Below are 27,229 nucleotides of genomic sequence, written 5' to 3'. Positions count from 1 at the left end.
TCATAATTTGAATGATTATAATGAACATTCCCACCTCTTACTTTCTCTTTCCTTCCCACCTGATTTACTAAAAACCTCTCCACTAGCACTTTCCACCCTTAGAGTCTCTCATGTTGGGATGCAAAATCCTTCCCGAAATCCAGTGACCCTGCCCCCAGTTCTCTCGTGCAGCCCCCTTGTGGAAGCCGCCCTCTGGACTCAGCTCTGAGCTTCCTGGTCAGCCATTTCCACGTGGTACCATGCTGGGGGCCAGAGCAAGAGGTCTACGGCCCCATCTCCCTGCCCAACAAGCAGAAATTCTACCACCAGGGCAGAGCCAAGGAGCCTCAGAGAGAACAGTTACCTCGTGCTTACAACTGTGCACGATGACACTGGCTATCTTGAAAAGTAGTGAGCTCCCCGACACCAGAGGCATTCAAGTGAGGTCGAGTGCCTTCCTAGAAGGGATGCTGCGAAGGGACTGTAAACTCTGGGCAGGGCTTGCATCTGCCCTGCACAATCGGCATTTATGGTGCCTAGCACATAGCAGGAACTCAAAAATCTGTGCTGAAGCAATAAATGCTTGGGTGGGAAGTTGTTTTGGAGGCTGCAGATTATCCTTCCAAGCTGATTCTACTTGGTCTTGAATAGAGTTAAGCTTAAGGAATGTGGGCATCGGAAAGTATGCGTTCCATCATGAAGAATACAGTCAGCAGACGCTGCTGCCTCTGCATATTTAAGACTCTCCTGTGCATGGCCAGCGGCCGGGGGACCCCATAGGCCAAGGCCAGCCCTCGGGGGGTCTGGGCTCAGGATGACACGTGCCAAGCTTGTGACAAGGAACAGAGTGTGGAAGGAAGGGGGGTGTCTGTGATTAGAAGAGAAGGTGGGGAAGGGAAGGGATGAGGAGGACCAGGCGTGGCCTTACGGATCTGCAACTTTCCACATGGTAGGGGCTACGGTGCTAGAGGTGTTCCGTGCAGCTGTGGTGGGGACAGCCTCGCTGGTGTCCCTGGAGAACCTCCGCAGGTACTTGGTGTAGAAGAACCTGGATTCCATAAGCCTGTGAGGGAAGGGAACCGTGGGGGAGAGGCAGTGAGCATGGAGGAACAAAACCCCAGAGCTAACTCACGGCAGGAGAGGAGGCGGGTGGCTCACCTGGCAGGAATGTTTATTCAGAAATACTTGAACCTGGTTCGGTCTTATCCTCAGTGAGGTAAAAATTGGGGCACCCCTGCCTCACGTTAACCTTTCTATTCACTGCTCACGCTGTGGAAAGCCTCTCTGACACCAGTCTTAAGTCAAAATCCCACCTGGAAAAGCGGCTGGGCCCGTGAATTCCTCAACCTGCCTCGGAGAGGTGGGGAGACAGGGCACCTTAGGGAGGAGGAGGGCCCTCTGGGGACAGTGCTCTTTCTGGCCACGGACCGGATGGTGGGTTTGACGACCCTCCCCAGAGACCAAAGCTACAAAGTGGCACGTGGCCTCAGGGAAGCTCACAAGCTTGCTCCAAGGCACCAGAGGTGACATTACTCCCCAAGGAGGTCAAGGGAGTTTGATACATGATTTTTAAAAAATAGCAGCAACGACCCCAAACCACGAAAATTCTGACAATCCTTTTGATTTCCCTCTCTCGTCTCATAAAGAGGAGTCCTCAAGGGCAGGCGGCGTCTCCTGGTCAAGGCCCCTGGAGGGAGGGATGTGAAGACCAGCAGCGTGATGGGACACCCCAGGGGACCTGGCACCGGGAAGCACTGCTTTCCACTCCACTGTCCCGGCCCAATGTTTACCGACAAGCAGATGGCTCAGAAGCAGCGTCGTCACAAACAATTTTCCCCTCCACCAACTCCGAGAGAGGAAACAATGCCTCCGCTCCCCACCAGGACTGGCACTTCCTGCCCCTCCCTGTCCCCGCGGCCATCGTGCTGCCTCCCCCCCCCCACCCCCCGACGGCGCTCTCTGACGAGGCCTGGCCCAGTGCTGCCAGGTGACTGGGGCCGGGTGAGGGCGGGTGGCCGCGCTGCCCAGCCCTGGTGCAGGATGGCACTAATGGCCCTGAGGAGCGGCTCACTGGACATCTCAGGCCAGCCTTGGTCTCCCTGGCCCTCGCACTCCTGCCTGCAGGGCCGGGTGGACATCAATCATCTGCCCAGGGAGGGCACTGAGGCACCATCTGGCGCCATTCAGCGGCGGGAGCCTGACAGAGGGGCTACGGCTGGCCTGATTGTTCTCTCTTGGCATTTCGGAACCGGCTATTGTCTGGCTCCTAATGAACTTTTCTGCAATTAGAAAACCAAACGGAGGGAGGGTCAGGCGTATCTGAGTGCTTGCCAGGCCTGCAGACTGCCAACGAGTCTGTCTGTGAAGAGAGGAGGATGGGGAATAGGGCCAGGGCCGCGGTGGGGATGGGGCAGAAGCGCCAACGCTGGGAGCTGAGTGCGCCGGGGACCTGAGGCTGAACTACTGAGCTGGGGGCAGCGTTCTGGGCCCGGACTCCTGGCTGTAGCATGCCCACCACCCCACCCACCATAGGCAGAGATCTGCTTCTCCTACAGAGGGTGCCCACGGACTCCTCAGAAGACTCACAGGAGAAAGAACCTGTCAGCCCCTGTGAAAGGTTTGCAGCCTCTCGAGGCAGGAGAAAGGAGGAGCACAGGGAGCGGGGAGAGAGGGGGCAGAGAGACACTCACATGGGGACCCGGAAGAAAGAGTCATTCCGAAACAGCAGGTAGCACGATGGGAAGTCGGTGACACCAAACTCGTTCACCACGTCATGATCTGTGTTCAGGACCCTGCGCACCACTATGCCCCGGCGCCGGGACATGTCCAGAGTCACCTGCAGAGACAGTGAGACACTTGCAGGGGTAGGCCAAGCCACTGGACAGAGGGAAGGCCTGGGCAGGCACCTGGGTGGCAGCTGTGCTCTAGCCAGACTCAAAACCTTTCCAAGAGTAGACTATCGTGACGAGTGAGACTCTCCTGCCGCCAACCACGTCTGCCCCGCTGTAAGGAGTGCAAACGCTGCCTGCTCGGGAACGGTGCGGACCACACATCTTGAATCTTTGAGGACAGTTCCAATTTGATGTAATTTTCTTTCCAATGAGAACAATTTGTAAAAGGCATAAAAAGATGTGGTTTCCAAAATTCAAAAGCACACATGCACCCCAATGTTCACTGCAGCACTACTTACAATAGCCAGGTCATGGAAGCAACCTACATGCCCACTGACAGACAAATGGATAAAGAAGATGTGGTACATATACACAATGGAATATTACTCAGCCAGAAAAAGGAACGAAATTGGGTTAGTTGTAGAGACGTGGATGGACCTAGAGACTGTCATACAGAGCGAAGTAAGTCAGAAAGAGAAAAACAAATGTTGTATATTAATGTATATATGTGGAATCTAGAAAAATGGTGCAGATGAACCTGTTTGCAAGGCAGAAATAGAGACACAGATGTAGAGAATAAACATATGGACACCAAGTGGGGGAAGGGGAGGGTGGGATGAACTGAGAGATTGGGACTGACATATATACCCTAATATGTATAAAATAGATAACTAATGAGAACCTACTGTATAGCACAGGGAACTCTACTCAGTGCTCTGTGGTGACCTAAATGGGAAGGAAATCCAAAAAAGAGGGGATATATGTATACATACAGCTGATTCACTTCGCTGTACAGCAGAAACTAACACAACATTGTAAAGCAACTATACCCCAATAAAAAAAATAAATTAAAAAAATGTATGTATCTGATATTTGGAAGAAAAAAAAAGTGGTTTCAGTTTTGTTTTGATATTTGTAAGACTTTCTGTCTATATTCCAAATTGGAAAAACATACTTAGACGTGACGATTTTATTTTTAGAAAGAATTAAGAAGGAGAAATATACTGTTAGGTAATATTTATTGAATAGGTATTATGTTCTGTATATAGATTGCTTCATTTAATCTTCAAAATAATACTCACTATGAAATAGGAACAATTACTAGGAGACCAAGCCAGGTGGTGCAGTATACCATGGCTGCTTGGGTTTAAATCCTGCCCCCTCAGACTAAACCTCTCCCTGACTCAACTTCCTTACTTGCAAAATTGTAATAACAATACCCACCTCCAAGGGCTGTTAAGAAGACTGAACGGGTTAATTTTATAAAAGTGCTTCTAACAATGACTAGTAGTTATGTACGTAAGTATTTCTTTAAAAAATAAAACTCCTATCGTACAGTAGACGCAAAAACCGAAGCTCAGCAGTGAAATCATGTGATCAGGTCACATATGTAGCAAGCGCCTGAGCTGGGCTGTAAATCCCAGGGTGATCTGCCTCCAGAGCTGGGGCTCTTGGCCACTGTGCCCTCCTGCCTCTCAAACTAACCATCCCTGGGCACCTCTGCATGGACACGGGACCACTGCCCTTGGTTACTAGGGGAATGGGGGAGCATAGGAGGAAGAGCTGATTCCAATGGACATTTATCAGTCACCTGTACAGGCATGACCCCAGGCCTGGAATGGGACCAGAAGGGTCAGGCACTCCTTCAGCAAAGCTCCCTGCCCATCCCACCTCCATGCTTCCCCTCTCGGGGCTGAGAGGTCTGGAGACAGCTCAGAGAGCTCAACTGTGCTTCGTGAGTTTCAGGAGGAAAACCATTCAGAGTCAACAGTGGTGTTTAATTTCATCCCCTCTCTCTCTGTCTCCTTGCACTGCCTTGGAACTTCTCCCAGGCACCGGCCCGTCCCACCTCTGCATCTGGGAAAAGCCCAGTGGCCTGCAAAGTCCATGAGGCAGCCGTGGAACGCCAGACTCTCTGCATCAGGCCGGGGATGGACCTTTATAAAGCACGTACTCTGTGCCAGTTACTCATCCAGGTTCTTCCTCTAAACCACCTCACTTGATGTTCCCAACCATACTCTGAAAAAAGGTAACTGTCACCACTTCAAAGGCAGGGAAACGAAGCTCAAGAAAGTTGAGTAACATGATCACAGACACAGCACATAAGTGATGGAGTGGAGATTCCAACTCGCCTGATTCTGTTATCTGCTTCACCTGGGAAGGGACCCCATTTCCTCAAGAGGGACTAGAGGCTCTCTGATGTTCCCTCCCCCCCAGATTTTTAACTCCAATTCTTTGGGGGCGGGGTAGTGTGGAAATAACACAAGCTTTGGAGGCAGACAGACCTGGTTTGAAGTCCTGCTCTACCAATTCACTGGCTGTGTGATCTTTGACCTGTTATTTGACCATCTTCGTTAATTAGAAAGATCAGCAACTACGTGTCAGCAATCTAGTGCAATGCTCAATAAATAGCAGGTGTTATCATTCTCAGTTTCCACGAGGAAGATCCAAGCGGACGTAAAGGCTTTAAACAGAAAGGTCCAGCTCCTACACTTCCCGTTTCCCCCAGCAGGGGTCAGGCCAGTGCTGGGCTAAGAAGTGCACAGGAACAGCCCTGCTCTTGGCTCTCTCCCAGGGGCTATGCAGGAGCTGTGGGACCCTGCAGGCAGCTCACCTCTCTACCCAGGTAGGAGCCTTCCCTTTCAAAGATCAGCGCCAGGTACTCTTCATCGTTTCTTGCAAAGAATCCAGTAATCTCCTCCAGCCTGCAATAGACAACGCTGGCAGTCACTCTCTCTGTGGTGGGAAGAAAGCAAAACTGCCGGCGACAGCAGACGTGGCTGACCCAGTACCGTGAGTGCGGCCAGACACACCTCCTTCTCTGTTTGCACACAAGACTTCGAGGAAGTCTCTCCATGCCAGCCCTCCAGTGGGAGTAAACCAAACCTTGAGTCTCAAAAGACTCTCTCTGCCTATTACCGAAACCTGGTTCTTCACTTCACCCACCTATTTGGGTTGTTTTTTCAGAGTCAGGAGTGCGTACGGGCATTCTGAGGAGGAGACCGGGGGAGGCACGCTTTGAGTCCAGGTGTTTCTATGCTCTGGGTAAGGCCCAGGCTTAGAGGGCAGTTTTTATTGGTCCCCTGAGAAGCTGGTGTTCACCACCCATCAGACACAAGCCTTGATCTGTGCTAAGTCACTACCAACTGGGAGATGTGCTTCGTCTACTCCTGGGGCAGGCATACAAAAGGAACTAAAGAATCAGAAAGTCCTGGGTACAGGAGATCTTAGAAGCTATCTAATCTTATTTTAAGATTTTAACCTCCTTATTTTAAAATGAGGAAACTAGGGCCCCAGGACAAAGGTGGAAATTAATAAGAAGGCAAATCTTATTATTCCCCCCAAATCAAAGAATTAAGATACAAGCTGTTTTAAAAACGCAGAGTTTCAGTAGAAAACAATTTGCATGATACAAAAATGATTTGTTCCCTTATTTCAATTAAAAGCAGAACATCATCAGCCATGTAACAGGAGACAACAGCATCTACTTTTGTCCCCAACCTGATGACCTATTTCCCTCCTCCAGATCCAATGATGTGGCAGTGGTTACCTCCAAACAGAAGGCGCAACATGGGGCCAATGGAGCCCAGCCCAGCAACAGTACAAACGCCATGCCAGAGAGGTGGGGGCCAGAGTGTACCCCAGTGGGCGGATGGTCACTGACAGCCCCTGGGGTGGTAGCAAGTGGCCTCTCAGGCAACTTCCCCAGACCTCCCCAAGGCTGGCAGAAGAGCGAGCCCACAGGCGGCTGACCATGTAACTCGCCCCCATCCCGTCCATTCCCACTCACACTTCTGGAAGAGGCAGCCCACCTTCCACCACAGGTCCCCAACTCCTCCCTAAAGCTCTCTAGAAGGATCACTTTGAGAGAGGCTGGCAGGTTTACCTGGCTGGTTGCTTTTGAGATCTTCTGGGCTGAAAAGGCACCATGAGGGAGGGTGGGTGTAAGAAAGAGAGAGAGGCAGAGACACGATCATTGAGAAATGGAAGAAGGAGCGAGGTGTTTCCTGGAGAGATGGGGTCTGGCTGTGGAACCCCAAACCAAGACCATATACTCAGTCCAGGGGCTCCATGAGGCCCTCTGGGAGGATGGAGAATTGGGAAAGATGATAAAAGAATCATTGTGAGTTGGATTCAACACCAACTGACACTTGGAAACACAGTCCCTCAGCAGGGCCTCAGCTTTCCAGACACCAGCAGACTTAGGGTGGGCGCTGAAGCCCCAGTGTTTGCCTCCTGAGGCCTTCTCAGCATCTGGAACCTTCACTGTGTTCTGTGGCTGGGCTCCCTCTAGCAGCCCCAGCTGGTACTTGGATTTGCTCCTTCTTGGCCCCTTAAGGTGGGCTTTCTCCTATCCGGAGTTCTCATCCAGAAGGGCAGGACACCTCGTGTTTTCAATCTACCTGTTTCCCTCTGTGGGAGAGTTAGAGTGAGACGCCGTGCACCTCGTTATCCTGATTTCCTAGAATAGAGGCGATCCTGGAAGGCTGCCTGGCAGGTAGATATGGGACACCAGCCACCTGACGCTCTGCAGCACAGGGAGCAGAGTCACCTCCCCATCCCCCAGTCACAGCCATGGCTCAGGAAATGAGCACCTTCATTTTACAGGGCTTTGTGCTTCTCAGTCCCCCATCCCCTTTCCTCTAAACGGCATCTGGTCTCCCTTTTTCCTCCCCACGCCCACCCTCTCAGGGACCCTCCCTGGGTTAGATCATGTGAAATCCAGCTGCATCCCTCCGACATTCCAGGTTCTGAGAAGTAGCAGCAGGTATGACCTGGAGAACCCCGCCCGTCTTTTCCTTCCCACCGGGTGGGATGGGCCGTTGCATCCCTGTCAGCCCCAGGAAGTCAGGGCTCCTCGGGTAGGACCTCCAGCAATGGGAAGCCCTCCACCAGCTGCTCCAGACAGCTCTGGGCTCCGGTCCACTGGAGTGTCCACCGCTCAGGCAACAGGAAGAAGCAGCCCGGTCCCCGGCCTGCCATCCTGCCACACTGCCCTGGGCCTGCCCCAGCCCCAAATACCTGGCAGGCTTCAGTGGGGGACAGAAGGAGGGCCACGTGTCACTATGGGACTCCAGGGCGTCAATGAGCCCCTCCCGCAGCGCCTGCACATCAGCACCAGCCACTGTAAATGAAGATGGACACAGGCAAGGGGCGTGAAGAGAGGAGAATAAATCCCAGTGCCCTTGTCAGCTTGCCTCATGGAAGCAAAGGGCCCAGGGCACGAGCTGAGCAAAACAGAGCGCATCTCATCCCTCTCTGTATGGGGGGGTGGTGCACCCCACCCCTGTGGTCCTAAGCATGGCAGGGGGACCCATCCCTCAGGGCAGGAGAGAGTCCCTCAGACCTGGGCCCCGAGGGCCCTCCCCACGCTATCTGGCTGCCCCTCTGGATGTCAACCCTACTTTGACACGAAGGGCTATTCTGGGAACACGGGACCCTCCCCGCTTCCCAGATGGGCCCAAATGGAAGGGCTTCTTCAGCCTTGTTTTCCCAAAGGCATCTTCCAGGCTGGCTGGGAACGACACTTCCAGGAAAACACAAATTTGGCTTTCACTGGGGACCTCCTCACCCTGCAGACCTTGCTGGGCTCTCTTCACCCCAGTAGAAGCCCAGGCGAAAGAGGGGGAGAAAGACACTGACAGCGCCAATGAGACCCCGCGAGCTGGGACACCCACCTGACAGTGTAGCTCCTGAGCCGGTCTTGGAATAGGCCTTAAAGAACTGGAAGCAAACACACAGAAAAGAGTCAGCGGAGCTAAGAGCACAGCACCCGCGCCAGGTGGGTCTGTGTTTGAGACCCAGCCGCTTACTAAACGGGGTGACTTTGGGGAAACGACTTGACTTTTGTGAGCCTCAGTTTCTTCATCTGTAAAATGAGAGCAGGAGGTCTCTGCTCTTGGAGCGGGACCCTGGTTCCTCTCCCTGGTGTCCTGCACCTGATCCCTGCCCTCACAGCTCTGGAGCACCCCGGGAAGCTGCAGCTCGGACACTTGGCTGAGGGGGTTCTGTTTCTACGAAGCACCGGGACCCGGCACATAGGGACTAGAAAGTAGTTGCTCTATAAATAAGTGATGCAGACCCATCTGAAAAAATAAAGTGAAGTCACTTCATACCCCCGGCACACCCTGGAAAACGTTAGCTGCTCTCTGAGGCGATCTGTCCTGGTTCCTTATCTTGGAAAAAGGCAGCGAGGCTTGTGTCTCTGGCCACCGAGGACTCCCAGCCTGACTCAGCAGACACTCCAGAAGGGAGGGGTCACCAGTTTGGTTCTACTGAGGGGTGGGCTTGAGCCCCTGAAGAAACAAGCCTTATTACAGACAGGCCAGTTTCACTCTCTCCCCATGTACATGACACCCAGGCCCAGTCTGTTGCCTCCTTGGGAGAGAGGACAGAGAGAACAGAGGACAACTCCTTAGAACTTGAGCTCCTGTCTAAGCGGTGGGAGAGCTGCCAGAACTCTGGCTTGTGCTCTCCTGGGCTCAGAAGGTAACAGAGTTCAGCTGTCCTGACAGATGGCCACTTAACTGCCCGGGGAAGAGCCTGCAGTCTGGGAAGAGGCCTCTTCTTGAGGTCCCTAACCTCGGGGCTACTTGTAGCCACCTTGGGCCTCTGCCGAGTAGCACAGCTGCTCGGCCTTATCCCAAGCTGGTGGCTGAGTGCAGGCCCTCAGGTCTACCAGACCTGGGCTCAAGGCCTGGCTCTGCTATGCTCTTGCTGTGTGACCTTGGGCACTCTATTAACCTCTCTGAACCTTCTCATCTTTAAGATGAGGACGACACCATCTACCTTGGAGAATTGCTGCGAGGATTCAATGACAATACATCCAAAGTGCTTAGCACCGTACCTGGTGCACACAGTAAGAAATCAATAAATGTTAACATTGTAACTACATCGTCATCAGCCCCTTCCCTTGTTCCTTTGAAACACTAGGAAACATTGATCAGCTAGATCTGTCAGTTCTTAGCCACTTGTAGGCGGAAAACTGAAATCTGGAGGCCACCTGCCCCCCTCTCCCACATGAACAACAAAGATGCAGAGAAGCCGTCCATCTCTCCCCACCTGCAACCTTCTCCCATTCCTGCTGACTTCACCTGGACCTTGTTTTATTCTCTCTCTACTTAGAGCATTAATATAAACTTTTATTCTGGGTGAAAACCAGCCACTGACACATGCCACATATATTCATAATAGTATTCTTCGCAGTCACTGAATACATTTTGAATTAATAAAATTATATGCTATCCTTATGCTTGTAAAAACGAGCACAGTTTTCTAGGACTGTGACATGAAATCAAGTAGATAAAGCATGTTAAGGCATTTATGGGCTGACACTGTTTCTCAGGAACAAAATAAAAGACACACCTATTTGGGGTTTGGTTTGCTCACAAATAATAACCCAGCTGCAGTTATTCACAGTGACGGCACCCTTGTACAGACAGAATAGACTTCAACTTGCTTCCATAGGCATAAAAACATGACTGACATCTTGACGCCTTAAGCCACGTGGCTCTCCATGGCTACAGTTGTTATTGTCAGCTACTGTAAAGTAGTGTGGTGGACTCTTCTTCAACCATCAGGTCTCCAAGATCTGAGCAGGTGCCTTATGAAAAGGGGCTGGGGGCTTCCCTGGTGGCGCAGCGGTTGAGAGTCTGCCTGCCAATGCAGGGGACACGGGTTCAAGCCCTGGTCTGGGAAGATCCCACATGCCGCGGAGCAACTAGGCCCATGAGCCACAACTACTGAGCCTGCGCATCTGGAGCCTGTGCTCCGCAACAAGAGAGGCCGCGATAGTGAGAGGCCCGCGCACCGCGATGAAGAGTGGCCCCCACTTGCCGCAACTAGAGAAAGCCCTCGCACAGAAACGAAGACCCAACACAGCCAAAAATAAATAAATTAAATAAATAAATAAAAATTTTTTTTAAAAAGGGGCTGGCATTACTTCCGTCAAAGGGCAGCCTCCCCAGACCCCAGCTGAGCCTTCTGAAGGCCCCAGCCATGGGCAGTGGGGAGTCAGACAGGAGCCTGCAATAGGGGAGTGCAGGAATTCCAAGAGCTCCCCTCCTCCATGAGGTGCAGGGCTACAGGGAAGGCCCCCTCCTCTCTCCAGTTACTTCAGTCACGCAGCCTTCCCTTCTGTCCCCAGAAGCTTCCCAGCCACCTTCCAGAACAATGTCACCACCTGAGGGCTGGTTCCCATACCTCACACTCTAGAGGAACTTTTTCCTATCAATTAATCTCTCTTTCATCTTTCCCCTTGTCTACCAGCTCCTTCCCTATGCCTGCAAACAGGTTCAGATCCTCCTAATCTAAAGTTGAAAAAAAAAAAAAAAAAAAAAAAGGACACGAAGGGATGGAGGATGGGAATAGAGGCTTCTGCAGTTGCTGCATGTCCCATTTCCCGGTGCCACCAAATTTCTCAAAACAGTGTCTGCCCTCAGTCCTCTTCCTTCCCGCGAAGCTGGCTGTGGCTCATGCCCCCACCACTCAGCTGGGACCACTCCAGGAAAGCTCAGCTGACCTTCTCTTTGGCTGGTCCAATGACCTTCCAGCCCTTCCTGCTCTCTCTGCAGTATCTGATGCTATCACTGCCCGTTTCTCCCCCCTTGGCCAGGGTTTTTTTTGTGCCACATCTTCCTGACACTCTCCTTCTTTGCCTTCATGTCACCACCCTCCCTTGGTGTTTCTGACACTGCCCAGGCCTTCAAGGCCACCTTCATAGCCTTCCCCTCGCCCTTGTCCCAGCCTTGCTCTGGACTCCTCTCCTGTGCCGTCTCCTGGCCCCAGTTTTTCCTCCAGCCATGCGTCGGATCATGGCACTCTTCTGTTTAAAAAGCCCTGGGAGGCTCTGTCACAAACGAGGGGCTCAAGCTATGCTTTTGAATGAATGAGTGAATAAACGGGTGAATGGACAAACCAACCCATTGTTTGTCTCCCTTGCTGATGTCATCTACTTTGTCCAAATGGTTTGTGACCTGAACCCTGTCTCAGGTCCTCACCTGTCTTAACTTCTGTTTCTTCCAGGTGTCAGGGCACCCCTCCCCCAATACACACACACTCTCCAAGACTGAGTCACCCCTCCCACAACCTGTTTCTCCACCCATGTTCCTTATCTCACCCAGTGATCGTCCTCCTCCCCATCACCCAGACCAGCATCTCCCTCTCCCACAACGCCTGTGGTCTGTGAACTTGACCTTTGTGATACCTCTTCTACAGTCCTTGAGACCAGGGCCTACCACCTACTTCCTGGACCACTACCACTGTCTCTACCTGTCCCCACCTCATGCCCTCAGAAATGGTCATATGCTCCATTTTTTCAAATGATGGAGCCATCACCCTCACTGCCACCTTGTTTGGGTTTCTAAGGGACAATTCTGGTCTGATCATGTCCCTCTTCCTCAAAGCCCTTCCATGACTCCCTACTGCCAAGGAATAATGTCCAAACTCAGAGCGTTCGAGTCCTTCCAGGATCTGCCTCCACCCACACTTACCTCCCACTGCCCCGCCCCCATTCCCTACATTTCAGCTACGATGGACTTGAACCCGAACTTCCCACCCACCCACCTCCCACCTGGGAGGGCAGGACTATAGCTTATTCACCTCTGCAAGCCCCACAGTACCTGGCACAGTGTCTAGGACATGGAAACACTCAAAGGACATCTGTTCAGTTGAACAGAGAATCTCTACCCTTTGATCAGCTTGGAAGCTCGAGCAAAAATCACATTAAAATCGAGTCAGGGCACATTTTTGTCCTCTTATTAATCTGCATGCTTATTAAGTCAGCTGTTGGAGGCGTGTGCCCTACCCAAGGGAAAGGGCCACACTCCTTGGAAACAGGCAATTAAGACTCCAGCAGGGAGTCTCGTTTCCTCCAGAAGCAGTCAGCACCCAGTCCCTTTCCTCTCAACACCTGACACAGGAGCTTCTGCCCTCCCCAACCGTGGAGCCCCTGGAATCTTCCCTGTCTCCCCAAAGGCAGGTGACCAGATGGCACTGGGCAGGTCTTTACCAACCTATCCAGGAGCAACTGCCTTCCTGGGGGCCAAATAAGGCTAAACAGAAAGCACGCTTTGCAGTGGCGACCATCAGTGGCACTGAATCCAGGCTTTCAAAACAAGTTTTAAGGAGAGCGACCTCCAAATACCTTACAGTGAGCCTGCGAGGACGCACAAGCTTAACCGTTCCTACCTTGTGGACCGTCAGTGGAGGAGAGACCTGGCAGAGGGCAGGTGACTGCTGAGAGGGGGGCCTATCTCCTTTTTCCAGAGAGAGGCAGGAGACGTCTTTCTGAGTCCTGTCCCCCTCCCTGACATCTCACAAGAGCCACATAAAGTAACAGCCCAAACGGTACTCCCCACTCCCAGCCTTGAATTCAGGACTTGCCATCCCTGGGCTCCCTCCTTCCGGGGTCCTGCCTCAGCCCCGCACAAGAGCCTCTGCTCCAGCCAGACCAGCCTTCTCAACTCCCCACAGGGTTCCATCCACATCCTCTGCTCTCATATCCTGCCTGCATTCCTCCTCTCTCCCAGCCAAACTCCACCCACTCAGAAGTCTCCGTCCTCCGGGAACTCCTCCTCCCCCATGAAGTCCTCTCTGATGTGGGAAGGAAAGAACTCAGTGACCCCAGGCAAACTCCCCCAGCGTTCACCGTGTACACATCACTCCCTGCCTGTCAACTAGCTGGGAGCTCTGAGTGCCCTTGTGCGCAGCGCCTTCCTCTCTGGCCGGCCTCGCTTATGTTTCTGGCCATGCCTTACAGGTCTGGCTTCTCCACGATGATGAGCACAGTGCTGTGCCCCGAGCAAACATTCACTCAACAGCAGTTGATGGATGGACTGCCTCAAATGGGGTATCACAGAGGGGCTACCACGAGCCCACAGGGCAACAGGAAGGAAGACAACTAACATTTATGGAACTTCGGCTAATACCACAGTGTCTCGGCACTCTCACACGTAAGACCTCCTTTCATACTTGGCAACAATCCTATTAGGTAGATATTATCATCCCATTTTTCAGACAAAGAAACTGAGGCCAGCGGCTAGGGCATTAAGTGACTTCCCGAGTCACAGTAAGCAGGGGAGCCAGGATTTGAACTTGTGTCAATTATCTCCTCAGAATCTTGCAAAGGGAAGACTTCTGTCCTCTCCCACCCAATGCTGCTGCTTCCTGTAATCTTGATCCCAGCCAGGCCTTTGGTTACAAAAGGGTCCTATTCCATTACCCACTGAGGGGCACTCCTGCAGCCCACTGGCAAAGCCTCTACCCCTGAGGTTCCAGCCTCTAGGTCCCCAAGCTCCAGCCAAAACCAGCTTTAAGCTACCTCTCGCTCCCTCCCCTCTGTTCTCTTCCAGATGGGCACCGGCTCCAGTTTGATAGGGCCCTGACACAGCTGGCCCGCCTTGCAGGGCCAGTTGTTTGCTAAACAGGCTGGGCTGGTAGAAGCTCACTGTTTGCTCACGGTGACAAGGCGCAGGAGGCAGAGGAAAGGGACAGTGACACATGTTACTGGGCGTGGCCATACTCTTGTACGGGCCTGTCCCTGTCACACCAGTGACACTCTCTCCTCCCCCTGTTCAACACATGTCCTCATCTTAGAGCTCTCAGCCTTGATGGGTGGGAGCGAGGACAGCCTCCAGTCCCCAGGGGATGGCAGACAGAGGTACAGGGCCGTCTCTCTGGCCTGCTGGCAGCCAGGCCCACCTCTAGGGTGTACTGCTTCCCAGGGAGTCCAGCCACGCTGCCCACATGCACACCGGGCTCTCAACGGGCCAGAATCTCTGGAGATCTGGAATCTGAGTCGTGTTTTCCAAACACTAGAAGTAATCTAGTGGTTAAGTTGTAAAATCAAGTTAGTGAATCACAGCCAGTACTTTTTAAAAAATACATAGAACAGAAAATAGCGTGTACTGCACTTACTAAGAATAGCGTTTTATGAAACAATTGTTTTAGGGATAACAGATACAAACCAACTTCTGGATCTCACTGTAAATGTTGTAGGTCACAGTAACAGTGTTTGAAAGCCACTGCTTAGGGCCTTAGAACAGAGACCCATCAGGAGCTAGAACCACTTGCACCCTGGACCAGAGTCCTAAGGACAGGGCCCCGAGCCCCTCTCCCTGCTGAAACTGAACTGCAGGCTCCTCAGGAGAGGCTGGGAGGGCTTGGCCGAGGGAGGTCACAACACTGGTCTCTGGAGCTCTTAAGAAATGCACAGGTCACTACCAGCCCAGCCCAGCCCAGCCCAGCCAGATGCCGCCGGTGTGAAGGCAGTTAAGGAGCCCAGCTCAGGGCCCTGCCAGCACCCCTCCCACAGCAGGATGGGCGGTTGAGGAGATGATTAGTCACTTGGGGCACTCAGGCTGTGTGTGCTGCATGACTCGGATAGGTGCTGAGAAGCTTCTGGATCTCCCGACAAACCTGGGCCATCTCCTTCCAACCCCCCGAGCCCCAGCCTCTTCCAGACAGAAACAGAATGCCCCAGGCACCAGCCCCCACCGAACCCCCACAGGATGTCCCGACCTGGCCACAGGACCAATGCCAACCCCCTTCCCCTGTGCAGGGACTCCTGCTGCCACACTGATCTTCCCCCAGCTTCCCACGCGGGGCTGCTTGCCCTGCCTCAGCAGAAGGAACAGAGGGTTCTGTCCTCCCCTTGGAGAGTAATTTTGAATATTTTAAGTTACACATCTTGGGGCCAAGGATAGGACCATGGTCCTGTCACGGAAGCCTTTTACTTAAAAGAGACAGTTGACAAACAATGTCTCCGCTGCCACCTCTAAATGATACAGCAGTAGCTGTTGGCTCAGGACACTTCCCCAGGCCAGCTGAATGGGGGCTTGGGCCCTGACCCTAAGTGGTAACAGGCGTGTGGGAGGGAGCTCTCCGGGGCTGTGGAAACCCTGAACCCAGCAGGATTTCACTGGCCGTGAGAACAGAAAGGTCACATGGAGTTAGAGCTGGACGTTGCTGGAGGATCCTGGGGCCTTGCTCTCCAGATGAATTCTCCTGGCGTCATCAGGCTCAGATATGGTTCCTGGTTCTGCCTGGCAACTGAAGCCCCTGAACTCAGGGGTATCTTGTTCCAGGGACAATGCTTGGCTTTTCAGTTTTCAAAGGCATTTCCTGATTATTCTTAGTGGCCACAGAGGAAATTGCTTTTCTAGATGCCATTCTGGTGGGAGCAGGCTAATTATTTATAGGTGGAGAGAGAGATTTGGATTCTTTAATTTGGAAGAGAACTAATTGGATTACGGCCGGGCCTGAGCTCTGGGGAGGGTGCTAAGTATAATGGCACAGCCTTGCTGCTCTGGGCTTCCCAGGGCCTCGGATGTGAGAGCCTTGGAAGCTGTCCAGATGTTAATTAAGTGGTTGATGCCCCGCGGTGGGCAGGCTGGCAGGCAAGGCCTCATCAGAGAGCTCGTGCTACTTGCAGCCAGAGCCGGGGTGACAGGGCCCTCATGTGTTGGGTGTGATGACTCTGGTGATGGAGATCCCTGCTGCCTGAGGCATTGGGCTAAGGCTCTCCTGCCAGGTCACTTCTGAGCCTCTTGGGTTCAAGGCACTTACCTGATGAGGATGAGGTTGGCCAGTTGTCTCAGGGGACCTTTTCTGGGGGACCATGAGACCCCCTGAGTCTGATCCTGCCTACAGGTGGGTCAGAGCCTAAACCCTGGTTTTACAGGGTTTAGATCAGCCCTCTAAGGCTGGGAGGTCAGGCGGCAGAGGAATTGATTGGAAAGAGGCCCCTGGGAGCTGGGAGCTCTCACCAGCTCAGGTGATGATCACTTCTCACAGCTAAAATCTGCCCATCCCAACACAACCACACACAGCCCCTTTTCCTTATAAAGGGGAGAATGTGCCAGACCACGTGAGCCTCTTTCTTTTCTGCCTCCCAGTTCACACCCCTTTCTGCCTCTGAAATAGGTACATGCTCCAGGGGCTGTGATTTAAGCAGGTCAAGCCCAGAAGCCTGGAGGACACCACAGAGCCCAGCAGCCAGGCAGACAGCAGGGAAGCATGGAGCAGCGGGCACTGTGCTCCGACAGCACCGCCCCCGAGCCCGCTCGCCCCTCCTGGTCACACACCCTCACAGTCGGGAAGCCAGTGATGTCGAACTCTCTGCAGACTGCGGTGTTGGTCTCCTGAGCACAGTCCAGGGCGGCGAGATTCAGCGCCGGCCTCCAATCTGAAAGGACAAAAGAAGAGAAAAGAAACAAAAATAAGCTGAGGTAAGTAAGAGGGGCTGGCACCTCTGCCTGCTGACCTCGCCCACGCAACACCCCACCGCCACCAATGCCCACGGCACCTGCCCCCAAAGCTCTTAGGAGAAAGGTTACCCCTTCCTCAAAACACGGCCTCTGAGATAGTTGGGTTATTCTGCATTTAGCCTGTGCTTAGGACACAGTTAAACAGCACCGGTACCCCACTCAGGACAGCAAGCTGCGTCCCCCGTTATTCTGCAGTGGGGGAGGGGCACAGGGGCTGGAGGAGCTGAAGAGAGGTATGAGATGAGCCTGGCTCTCTTGGGGAAAAGCCCCTGGGACACTGCCTCTGTCTCTGCTGCCCTCTAGAGAGAATCAGTTCCAGAAGGGTGAAGAGCATGCCTCAGGAGTGCTGAGTTCCCCCGTGGACCCTCGGTGACGGCCTCTGAGGCCAGAGGTAATGGCCATCAGCCCAGCTTGGGTGGGTGGGACACAGGGTGGTGGGGACCGGCCCCCCGGCCAGAGGTGGAGGCAGAAGTCCAGGGGAGGAAGGCGACGACACCTGGGATCTAGAAGCCACAGGGAAAGAAGCCCTGAGGCCAGAGTCCGGAAGATAACAGCTCCCCAGGCCGGCTGCCTGGGCACCCTGCTCCTTCATCAGGCCCCGGGCCACAAGGCCTCCCTCCGCTGGAACTTACTGGCAGAGAGAACAATGGCACCGTTCTGGGCCACAGCCCCGGATCTGGGAAACAGAAAACAAACTCATCAACCGGGCAGGCCTCCTGAGCTCCGGTTCCAGGTCAGGTGCCCCGGGAGCACCTACCAAAGTGCCACGTTACAGTGAGGCTGCTCCCGCCGGGATGCAGGACGTGCACGTGAAGCCGCACAGACGGCGCGGTGGCGAGGCACTGGCGCCACGCCGTGTGGCACGGGGCCCTGGAGGAACGTGGCCGCGGGGGAGACCAGCCCCGGGCACCAAGCAGGGGCCTGGCAGGAAAGGCGAGAACTGAGCGGAGCCTTGACCGCCAGTGCAGGTGACAGGCAACCGGGGCCCGGGGTGAGCAGACGAGGAGGGCAGAGTGGACAGGGCAGGCTGTGAGGGCTCTCACACAGACCAGGCGGGCTGCAGAGGCGGCGCTGCGGGAAGGCAGGCAGGGACCAGTGAGGGCGCGCCGGCCTGGGGCTCAGGGCTGGCTCCCCGGCACCCCGGAACGCGGGCACCTCTAGGCCGAAGAGGGAAGGAGCGAGCCTGCCTGAGGAGTGGGGGAGGGCACACATGCTCCCCACAGGGCCCTACCCCTCCCACCTGCAGCACAGGATGGGGTGGGGGGACTTACACAGGCAGCCCACGCAGAACTCGCTAATGACACAAGACTAATATCCAAATGACATCCCTGAGACCTGTGGCTTTGCCGGGACCTCTTACCTCGCCCCAGAACCTGTCCCTTGCAACATCTGAAAAACCACTATTTCCAAAGGCATCAGAGCTCCCAGAACCTTTACGCCCAGGGGAGGAGTGTCACCCTCACTTGCAGGACAGATGTGTGGAAGGGCCAGGATGCCTCCCAGGTGCCCCTGACCCGTCCCTCAAAGGAAAGGCTCCGAAGGTTCAGAGCAACTAAGCTGGTCCTTCTCGGGGTGACACGAGGGAGGCGGTCTGGCACTGTGAGGCAGGCCAGAGGCAACACCCGCTCCCTCCCCAGCCCCTCTCCCCCTTCTCCTTTCTTGCTGGCAATCTACTCTTGGCACTGAATCCTGGCGGGAGAGAGGGGAGTGGGGATGGGGGAGTGGGGTGTGAATGCAAGTGTTCAGCAGAGACAGGTGAGCCACATCCTATGATGCCATTTCCCCAACATCCCCCGCTACCCCATCTCACCAAACCCCTTCTGGGGAGCTTTCGGCTCCCCTAGCACAGGAGGGCAACAGTTTGAGCTACAAATACACGCCAACCCGAATGGCCTGCATCCTTCAGCTTTACATCTAGCTGGAAGGGCAGCCTGCTGTGGTCAGTGATCAGGGTCTGCTCCACGCTGGGCTCGGCACAGCGTCCCTCCTGCCCTCCCTGACACTCTGCTCTCCCCGACCCCTCCCCCACTGGCGGCACCACGTAGGAGGGACAGAGTCATCAGGCAGTCCAGCCACGCGGAACCACCAATCCCAACCAGCTTCCGTGTCCTGTCCACCCTCCCTCCCGAGTCTCTTCCTGCCCTCCCCCGTGTCTCCTCTCCCCACCTCCGGGTTCTTTACCTCTCACGTCACCTCTAACCCACCCTCCTAGTGAGCTAGTGCACGGTTTCTTGTCCAGGTGAAATGTCTCATTTCCCTCCTGGCCAAGGTTCTAATATGCCCCATCCCCAGCCTACCCAGCCACCAGTGATCTTTTCTATCTGCAGATCTATGTCACTCTCTACTCAATATTCTTTGGTGGCTCCCATTGCCTCTAGAAGAAAACTCAACAGGCATCAGGCCATTCTTAATCTGGTCCCTCCCCACCCAGCTTCCTCTTACCATTTCCCCAAATTATGCTCCAGGAACACTGAATGTTTTCTCCTTCCTTGAAAGCACAATGCTCATCTAGGCTATTCCCACAGCCACCTCTACCCTCCCAACAAACCCCCAGTTGTCAGGTACAACTCAGTTTGAACGGGATTTTTCCTCCCAGGAAGAGCTGCCTTCCAAGCCCAAGGCTCAGGACCCTGTTCTCGTTTCCACCACACAGTTACAAGCCTGTCCATCCCTAAGTGTCTCTTCATCCTTGCATCCTCCTTGCCTAGCTTCCCCATTATCCTGCACACAACAGGTGCTCAGTGACTATCGACTGAATTATACAACTGACCCAGTCCTGGGGCTGCTACAGGGCTGGAACATCTTCTCTCAGCCTTACTCTATCCTCAGGTCCAGGCAGGGGGTGAGGTTAATGCCCATCACCTGCGAATGCAGGAGAAGCGAGCTGCCCAGGGATGGGGTTTTGCCCTGGATCACAGGCAGAGCACCCCAGGCCTCCTTTCTATGGCTCCTCTCCTGCCCAAGGGAGGCCCAGCAGAGGGTGGGAAGCACAGGTCACCCCGTAGGGTCATCTGGCACATTTCAGGCTTGGCTCTGGCTCTGCATCTAGGGCTTTTTTCAGGGAGACCCCCAGGAGAGGCCCAACTGTTCGCAAAAGAATCAGCACGTCAATTAGACCTAAGGGTGGAGGAGTGGCACTTTTGTGTCCTTCCACCAGTGAGGGCCCCTGGCAGGGGGTCTCACAAGGCCACTTGGCAGGGTGACCAAGGACAGCAGGCCTCAACTGCTCCACTCCTCTCCTCTCCAAGAGTGCAGACCGCCATCCCTCGGGCCAGAGTTGTTGCTTGTTGCCCGCTGGGGCATGAGGCTCTGAAGGCACAGAGAGAGGAGAGGACAGAAAGCTAGTGTTCAGCGAGCGTCCACAGCACACTCCAGATTTTCCCACTCCACCACCGCCATTGGAGGTGGGCACCATTTTACCCGCTTTACAAACGAGGACAGAGACCAAGAGACCTCCAAGTGGTCCAAAGGCTACCAGACCCAAAACCCCACTTTTGTCCCTCTGCCTCACCAGGGTCAGGAGGCTACCTTCATACTTTTGCTGTCTGCTCCAGTCACAACCTTCCCTGTGAGAGAGAAAATGGTTAAAACAGTTTCGTCTTCTAGCTACATACCATTCTCTATAACGCCCAAGAGTTGGTCAATATCATAGACTCAGCCTTTACTTAGATGATAGTGATATCAGGCCTATAGAGAGTTTATCATGTGTCTAATGTATGTAGTTTAATGTGCGCAACTAGGCTATGAAGAAAGTAAGGAGGTATTTATTCATCTCTAGACCTGCTTTCCTAGACTGTAAAATAGAGATCAGATAACTGTGCCCAAGGCACACAACTAATCAGTGGTGAATGTGGGATCTGAACCCAGGATCTGAGCCTCCCCGGTGGTCTCAAGAGGGCCCAGGACACAACAGAGAGCTTCTCTGCTCCCAGCCAGGAAACTCAGAGGGGGCAGGGTGGGGTGGGTGTTAGTAACGGGGATGGAGGCGGGAGGTGATGCCTGAGAGTTCTCAGCTCCCAGCTCCTGGAAGGTCTGTGACTCCCTCTCTTTACGCCTTGATTCCCTGTACCTCCATGAAATGGAACCGGTGCCTCTTCTTCCCAGCCCCAGGCCGAGGGGGAGGAGGAGGGGGAGCGTGGGGCCAGTCAGGTGCTGGGAGAGTCCGGGCTGAGAAATGTTTCTCAGGAATATCAACGTCAATACCTTAATGAGCCATAATGACCTATAAAGCTCTGTTTTGACCCTAATCACTGCGGGCCTGACTATTCGTCATTCTAGTAACAGTACCGGGAATAGAGAGGACCCTTATCTGAGTGCTCCACTGGTAAAGCAAAGCTGCATTTACGGGAAGTGCACTGCGGTCAAAGAGGTACAGAGCTGGGTGAGAGAGGCTTTTTAAAGTGTCGGGTGACTTAATACCACAACCTGCAGGCCTAACACCAAAAGGATTAGCAGTCTCAGTCCAGCCCTACTCTTAGGGAGAAAAAAAAAACTTTCCTGGTGCAATTACTGCCTTGGCAAAGTAATCTCCCCACTGACAGAGGAAATGAGCAAATGGAGCGGACGGGAGGGGAGGTAAGTGTAGGCAGCACAGCTGCGGACCCTGGGTGGCGGGAGAGGGGATGCTTTCTGGTGAGGGGGATGGGCTCCTTCTGGAGTCACAGGCGGCATACCCACCCCACTCACAAGGCCAGGAAGGGGCACTGGACCCAGAGTCACAGGGCTTGCAGACAGCTGCAACTGGTCGAAGCACCATGAGCTCCACACGTCTCCTCTCTGGGTCTCCGTTTCCTCACCAGTCACACGAGGGCCAAGATGAGGACGTCTCAAGTCCTTTCCAGCTCTGACAACCATGTGGGTGCTGGATGGCAAAACACTCTCGCCAAGAAGAATGGCCGTGAGGCCTCTGAGTGCTAAGCAGCCTGGGCCTCTATTAAGGCAGGGGCCAGACCCACCCAAACCACAAGAGCCAGTCAGGTCGAGAGGTCAGAACGAGACCCCCGCCTGAGTCTCCGGGAGTCCTCCTGACACAGCGAGTTGGCCAGGCCTATGCCATTACCACGACATCCCTTCCTCCTTGTTGCCAGCTTCTGGGCAGTGAGGTCATGACGCGGACAAAATGCCTTCCCCGCCCCTCACACCTGGCTGACACCCCAGGTCTGAGTCAAGAGGAGCCACAGCAGCCCCAGAAGGCCTGGTCACTCACAGCCTCATCTGGAATCCCGTGAGGCTTGTGCCATCGGTCTGCATGAGTGTTCAGTGAGCTGCTACCCTGCGCCAGGCTCTGCACTAGTAGCGCAGGGGTACAAGCAGGAGAGGACGGCCATGCCCTGGGAGAGAAAGGGAGGAAACCAACACTGCTCGCTGTCACTCAACACCCACGCCTTACAAATCTCATCTCCATGCTCTGCACAGGTCGTTTTCCCACCTGGAGTACCCTTCCTCCTTCTCCCCGCTCTCCACCTGCCCAGGCTCTGGAGAGTCAGAAAGAGCTGGGTTCAAGAACCTCCTCCAGGGACTTCCCTGGTGGCGCAGTGGTTAAGAATCCGCCTGCCAATGCAGGGGATATGGGTTCAAGCCCTGGTCCAGGAAGATCCCACATGCCACGGAGCAACTAAGCCCATGTGCCACAACTACTGAGCCTGCGAGCCACAGCTACTGAGCCAGTGCACCACAACTACTGAAGCCCGTGTGCCTAGAGCCCATGCTCCGCAACAAGAGAAGCCACTGCAAAGAGAAGCCTGCACACCACAACCAAGAGTAGCCCCCGCTCGCCGCAACAAGAGAAAGCTTGCACACAGCAACAAAGACCCAATGCAGCCAAAAATAAATAGATAAATAAATAAATGTATTAAAAAAAAAAAAAAAAAAGAACCTCCTCCAGGGACTTCCCTGGTGGTCCAGTGGTTAAGACACCGTGCTTCCACTGCAGCGGGCGTGGGTTTGATCCCTGGTCTGGGAACTGAGATCCCACATGCTGCATGGCGGGGCCAAAAATAGAAAAAAATAAAATAAAAATAAAAAAAGAACCCCCTCCAGCATCTGTGTAATCTTGGGCAAGTTACTTATCGGTTAAAAAAAAAAAGAAAGGCTATCTGTTGCTCAGATATTTTCTCATAAAGATTATATACAACAGTGGCCTATAAAGGCCCTTAGCACAGTGCCTGGCATAAGGCAAGTGTATAATAAATAACTGCTTAGATAAAGGCCTTTGGTGACCAGGCCTCTGTGACTTTCCCCTTCCCTGAATTCCCAAAACAAGAAATGGCTGAGTTATGCTCTTCTGACCCTTTTCAAATACAGCTTCTTACTGGTGTCAATTTCCCTGCTGTGTGATTTACCCAATAGCAATGTAAACAATGCTTTGCACACAGAGGTCACTCAACAAATATTTGCTGATTGATTAGCCAGTGATGAGGACTGAAGGTCTAAAATGAACACAATCAATTTCCCAAACACATGGTGAAGCAGTAAGAGCTGCTCTGGAATAGAAAGGGGTGAGCCAGATTCTTAGAAACAAGTTCTCTGCCCCAGGGTAACAACTGCCCCAGAGAACCTAGCCTACAATTTACTGAAGAAATGAGCCCTGGCCAGTCAGATTCAATGCCTGAGGCCAGTTGGGCAGGGTTGCAAAATTCTTCTCTCCCCTCATGACCTTCCACAGTCTCACTGCTCCTACCCAAGGCAATCATACCAATTGCAGAGGGCAGGGGCCACAGGCCCATGGGTCCAGGGTGGTGCGAGAGCAACCCTCTGCCGGCCCACAACCAAACTTTCTCAAGGAACCTCAGAATACAGAGATGTTGAAGGGCCTCACCAGGAAACATCTCCTTGGATTGGAGTGGAGGCATTCTTTATCATTGCAGGCCAACACCAGGTTCGGCCAGCGCTCCCGTCGACATGATCTTGCTTAGGGGGCTGACACCTCCATGGTTCGTGGGAGACTTCCACTTTTCACCTGAATCTCCCATCTCCCATGGACTGTGGTTCATCTCTACAGACACCACTTTCCTTTCTGAGGTTAAGTTTTGATTTGCTTTTTTTAGGGAAACTCTCATTCTATGCACTGGGGAGAAGACCCCTTTGGGTCTTTGGGAAGTGGCAACCCTCATCCAGGAGCAGGCTGGGTCAGTATCTGGATGTGCAATTCATTGGAAAGCTCTGGGTTGCCAGAGGCCAAACCCATGAGTCAGCTGGAAGCTAATCTTTCTGTCCAGCACTCTCAAGATGTAAGAATCTTCTAGATTGAGTCCACCTGCGGCCATTAAGGAACTTTTATGGCCTCAAAGTGTAAACTGACCTAGGAATTTTTATGATGTTCAGGCTCACGGTGTCCCCTGAACACCTAGTGCCCCTCAGGTGTTCCAGTTCCACATTCAACACTCTTCCTGCCTCCTGCCCTGACCAGATGTGCTGACATCACTGAAATGATGCAGTGTGAAGAGCTGCTGAGAAATGGCACATTCAAGTGATGGGACCAGAGAGGCATGCAGACAAGTGTCTGCGTGTAAATTGGAGGGAAAACGGTTTATCGGTTTTGTTTAAAAATAACTTTCCAAGACCATATGGCTAACAGATGATACATCTTTCCATCTAACCACTTCAGGAACCACCATGCAAGCTGCTCAAGGGAAGAGGTGGCCTGAGTTTGAAAACCAACATCTACAAATGCACTACTCTACCGCAAAGAGTTGAGTTTATCAAGAAAACGGCACAGCAGGGGAAAAACAGTTCCAGTTCTTCCCTCTCCAGGAAGAGGCCTACGCCCTAAGATGCCCATAGTCCTCATTCAGTGACCGCTGAAGGTCAGGAGCCCTGCTAGGGCCCTAGCACCACCTAGTTATCAGGAAATAACTCCATTCAGAGGCAGCAAATCAGAAGCAAACCACTACCATCACGCCACGCCAGCCCCCCAAATACCCACTACCTGGGCTAGGCAGATGGATGACACCACAGGGATCTTTACCTGTGCAAAGGAAACTCTGAGATAATACACATCAAGTACTCAGGAAGGTGTCTGACATACAATACAGTAAGCGCTCAATAAATATTCATTACTATTGTTGCCATATTTACTCAGCTCCAAATCTTAAGTTTTTAAAAACATTAACCTTTCTGTAATGGAGTACACCTTTAAATCTCTATACATCTATTAGCGGTCGTCTTATCCCTCTACCCCGCAGGCCATTAGTAAACGAATGGTGGGTCTCACAACTGACAGTCTCTTAGAATGAAGGAAATATGGTATTAGTGGTCAGGCCAATGAAGGGGAAAATGGAGCAAGGGCCAAACCCACACCAAGAGGCTGCACTCAGTCGGGCCTTTGGGCTCACAGGTTGAAGCAGAAGGAGAAGGCGCAGAAGGAGGAGAAGAGAGAAGGATGCGGCCCAGAAGCTAAGGAGCTGGAGGCAGCAGGTCAGGAGCGGCCGGGAAACAGGAAACAGGGAAACTCTGCCTCAAAGATACAGCTGAGGAAGGAAGTCTACCTACCGGCAGGGTCTACTAGCCAAGGGGTGGGGAAAGGAAGGCGGGAGTGGGAATAGGGGCGGCGGCAGAATGAGTATCAGTTCTTTTTCTCCCCGACACTGATCCCACCGCAGCTGGGGAACTTGGTAGGAAGGGGTCTGCCGCAAGGCTGAACTACAGGAAGCCGTAAGGTGTCAGGGAGGAGGAACAAAGGAGACCACGTCGCAGGGATGGGGGCCATAAGCCGGCAGAAGACTGACAAGGAAAGCAGAGCAGGTCTGGGGACCCAGACCGCGGGGAGGGGGAGAAAACTCGGGACACCGGCCAAGGGGAAAAAGAAAGGGAGGGGCGGGAGTAAAGATGGAGCTGAGGGCTGAGAAACTGGGGGGAAGTGGGAGGGGCAGAGAGGAAGATGGGTTGAGGTGACAGGCAGGAGGAAGCGGGCAGCGTTGAAGTGGGGCTCCGTGAGGCAGGTGGCGGGGATCCGCCCGGGTGGGGCGAGTGGAGCGAGCCTCCCCCCGCACCCAGTTTCTCACCTTTGACGTCTTTGGCCAGCGCCTTCCACGTCGGGGCGAAGGCGATGCAGTGGCCGCACCAGGAGGCGAAGAACTCCACCGCCCAGGCGCTGCGGGAGTCCAGCACGGCGTCGCGCAGGGTGCCAGCCTGCAGCAGCGTCAGCGGGTCGGAGGGCGAGTAGAGCGTCGAGCGAGGGGCTGCGCCAGCGCCGGGCACCACCAGCAGCAGCGACAGCAGCAGCAGCAGCAGCGACGGCTGCGGCCCGGAACCGCGTTCACAGCACTCCATCCTCTGCAGCTGCGCGGAGTCCACCACTGCGCACAACTTTCGGACGACTGGGTGCCGGGCGCCTCTGCCGCACCTCTTGTCTCCGTCGCGGGGAGGAGCCACGTGACCCCGCCCACCGTGGCCTGGTGCCGCCCCTTTCCCCGCCCCGCCCTCCGGCCAGTGGGCAGGAAAGCCGACGAAGGACGAAAGCCGGAGCCGGGCGCTGGAGTCCGGGCCCGGCTGCGAGCGCCCCCTTCGCAGTCCGCCGAGACCTCAGAGCTAGTCGGGTTCCCGCCTCGGCCCCAGGAGGCGGGGAGCGCAGCCCAGGCCCCGTAGCCCCCCACCGCCAAATGATAGGTGTGAGACATCCGCGGGGCAGAGTCCCGGGCCCGCGTTCCTGTCGCTTTTGGGGACTCCGGGAAGTCATTTGGCTTCTCACAGGCCCCATATCCAACGGGAAAAGAGTCCGTTGGAATAGACTGGACCGATTTATGCTGTTCCCAGAAAGTTCTGGGGATCCCACCAAGCGATAAGAAGTTGTGAATTAGAAGCACGTGGGAGAGAAGGACGGGTGGTAGGACAGTCTCTGAGTCTGTGACCACCATGACCCCACGGGGATCAGATGTGTCCACACCCCACACCCCACAAGGCCTGTGACCATCTAAGGAAAATATTATTTGAGGGCTTCCTAATTATGAATTAAAGGCCCCCTTCCATTTTAGGCTGGGCTGGATTGGCGTGGTCCATTGGGTGGAATCAGAGTTTCCTCAGCACGCAGGTCTGGCCACCTAAGGTTGTTAGGACGATTCCTCCAACTGGGGCTCCCAGCAGCCCAGGTACCCC

At 53.9% G+C, this 27,229-nt stretch overlaps 1 protein-coding gene across 1 annotated transcript in view; it reads right to left on the bottom strand.

The window, feature by feature from the left end:
* QSOX1 (quiescin sulfhydryl oxidase 1) overlaps positions 1-26,657 on the bottom strand; it is a 39,392-nt gene extending 12,735 nt beyond the window's left edge. The window contains 7 exon segments of the mRNA XM_036853612.1: positions 908-1,042; positions 2,670-2,815; positions 5,485-5,575; positions 7,893-7,995; positions 8,549-8,594; positions 16,955-17,055; positions 26,140-26,657. Of these exon segments, the coding sequence (XP_036709507.1) occupies positions 908-1,042; positions 2,670-2,815; positions 5,485-5,575; positions 7,893-7,995; positions 8,549-8,594; positions 16,955-17,055; positions 26,140-26,407 (890 nt within the window). The 5' untranslated portion in view covers positions 26,408-26,657.
* Between the last annotated feature and the right edge of the window lie 572 nt (positions 26,658-27,229).

This window comes from Balaenoptera musculus, chromosome 1 (genome assembly GCF_009873245.2).
Source record: "Balaenoptera musculus isolate JJ_BM4_2016_0621 chromosome 1, mBalMus1.pri.v3, whole genome shotgun sequence".
Lineage (NCBI taxonomy): Eukaryota > Metazoa > Chordata > Mammalia > Artiodactyla > Balaenopteridae > Balaenoptera > Balaenoptera musculus.
The sequence above is the reverse complement of the archived record's forward strand: the minus strand, read 5'-3'. Positions and strand labels throughout refer to the sequence as shown.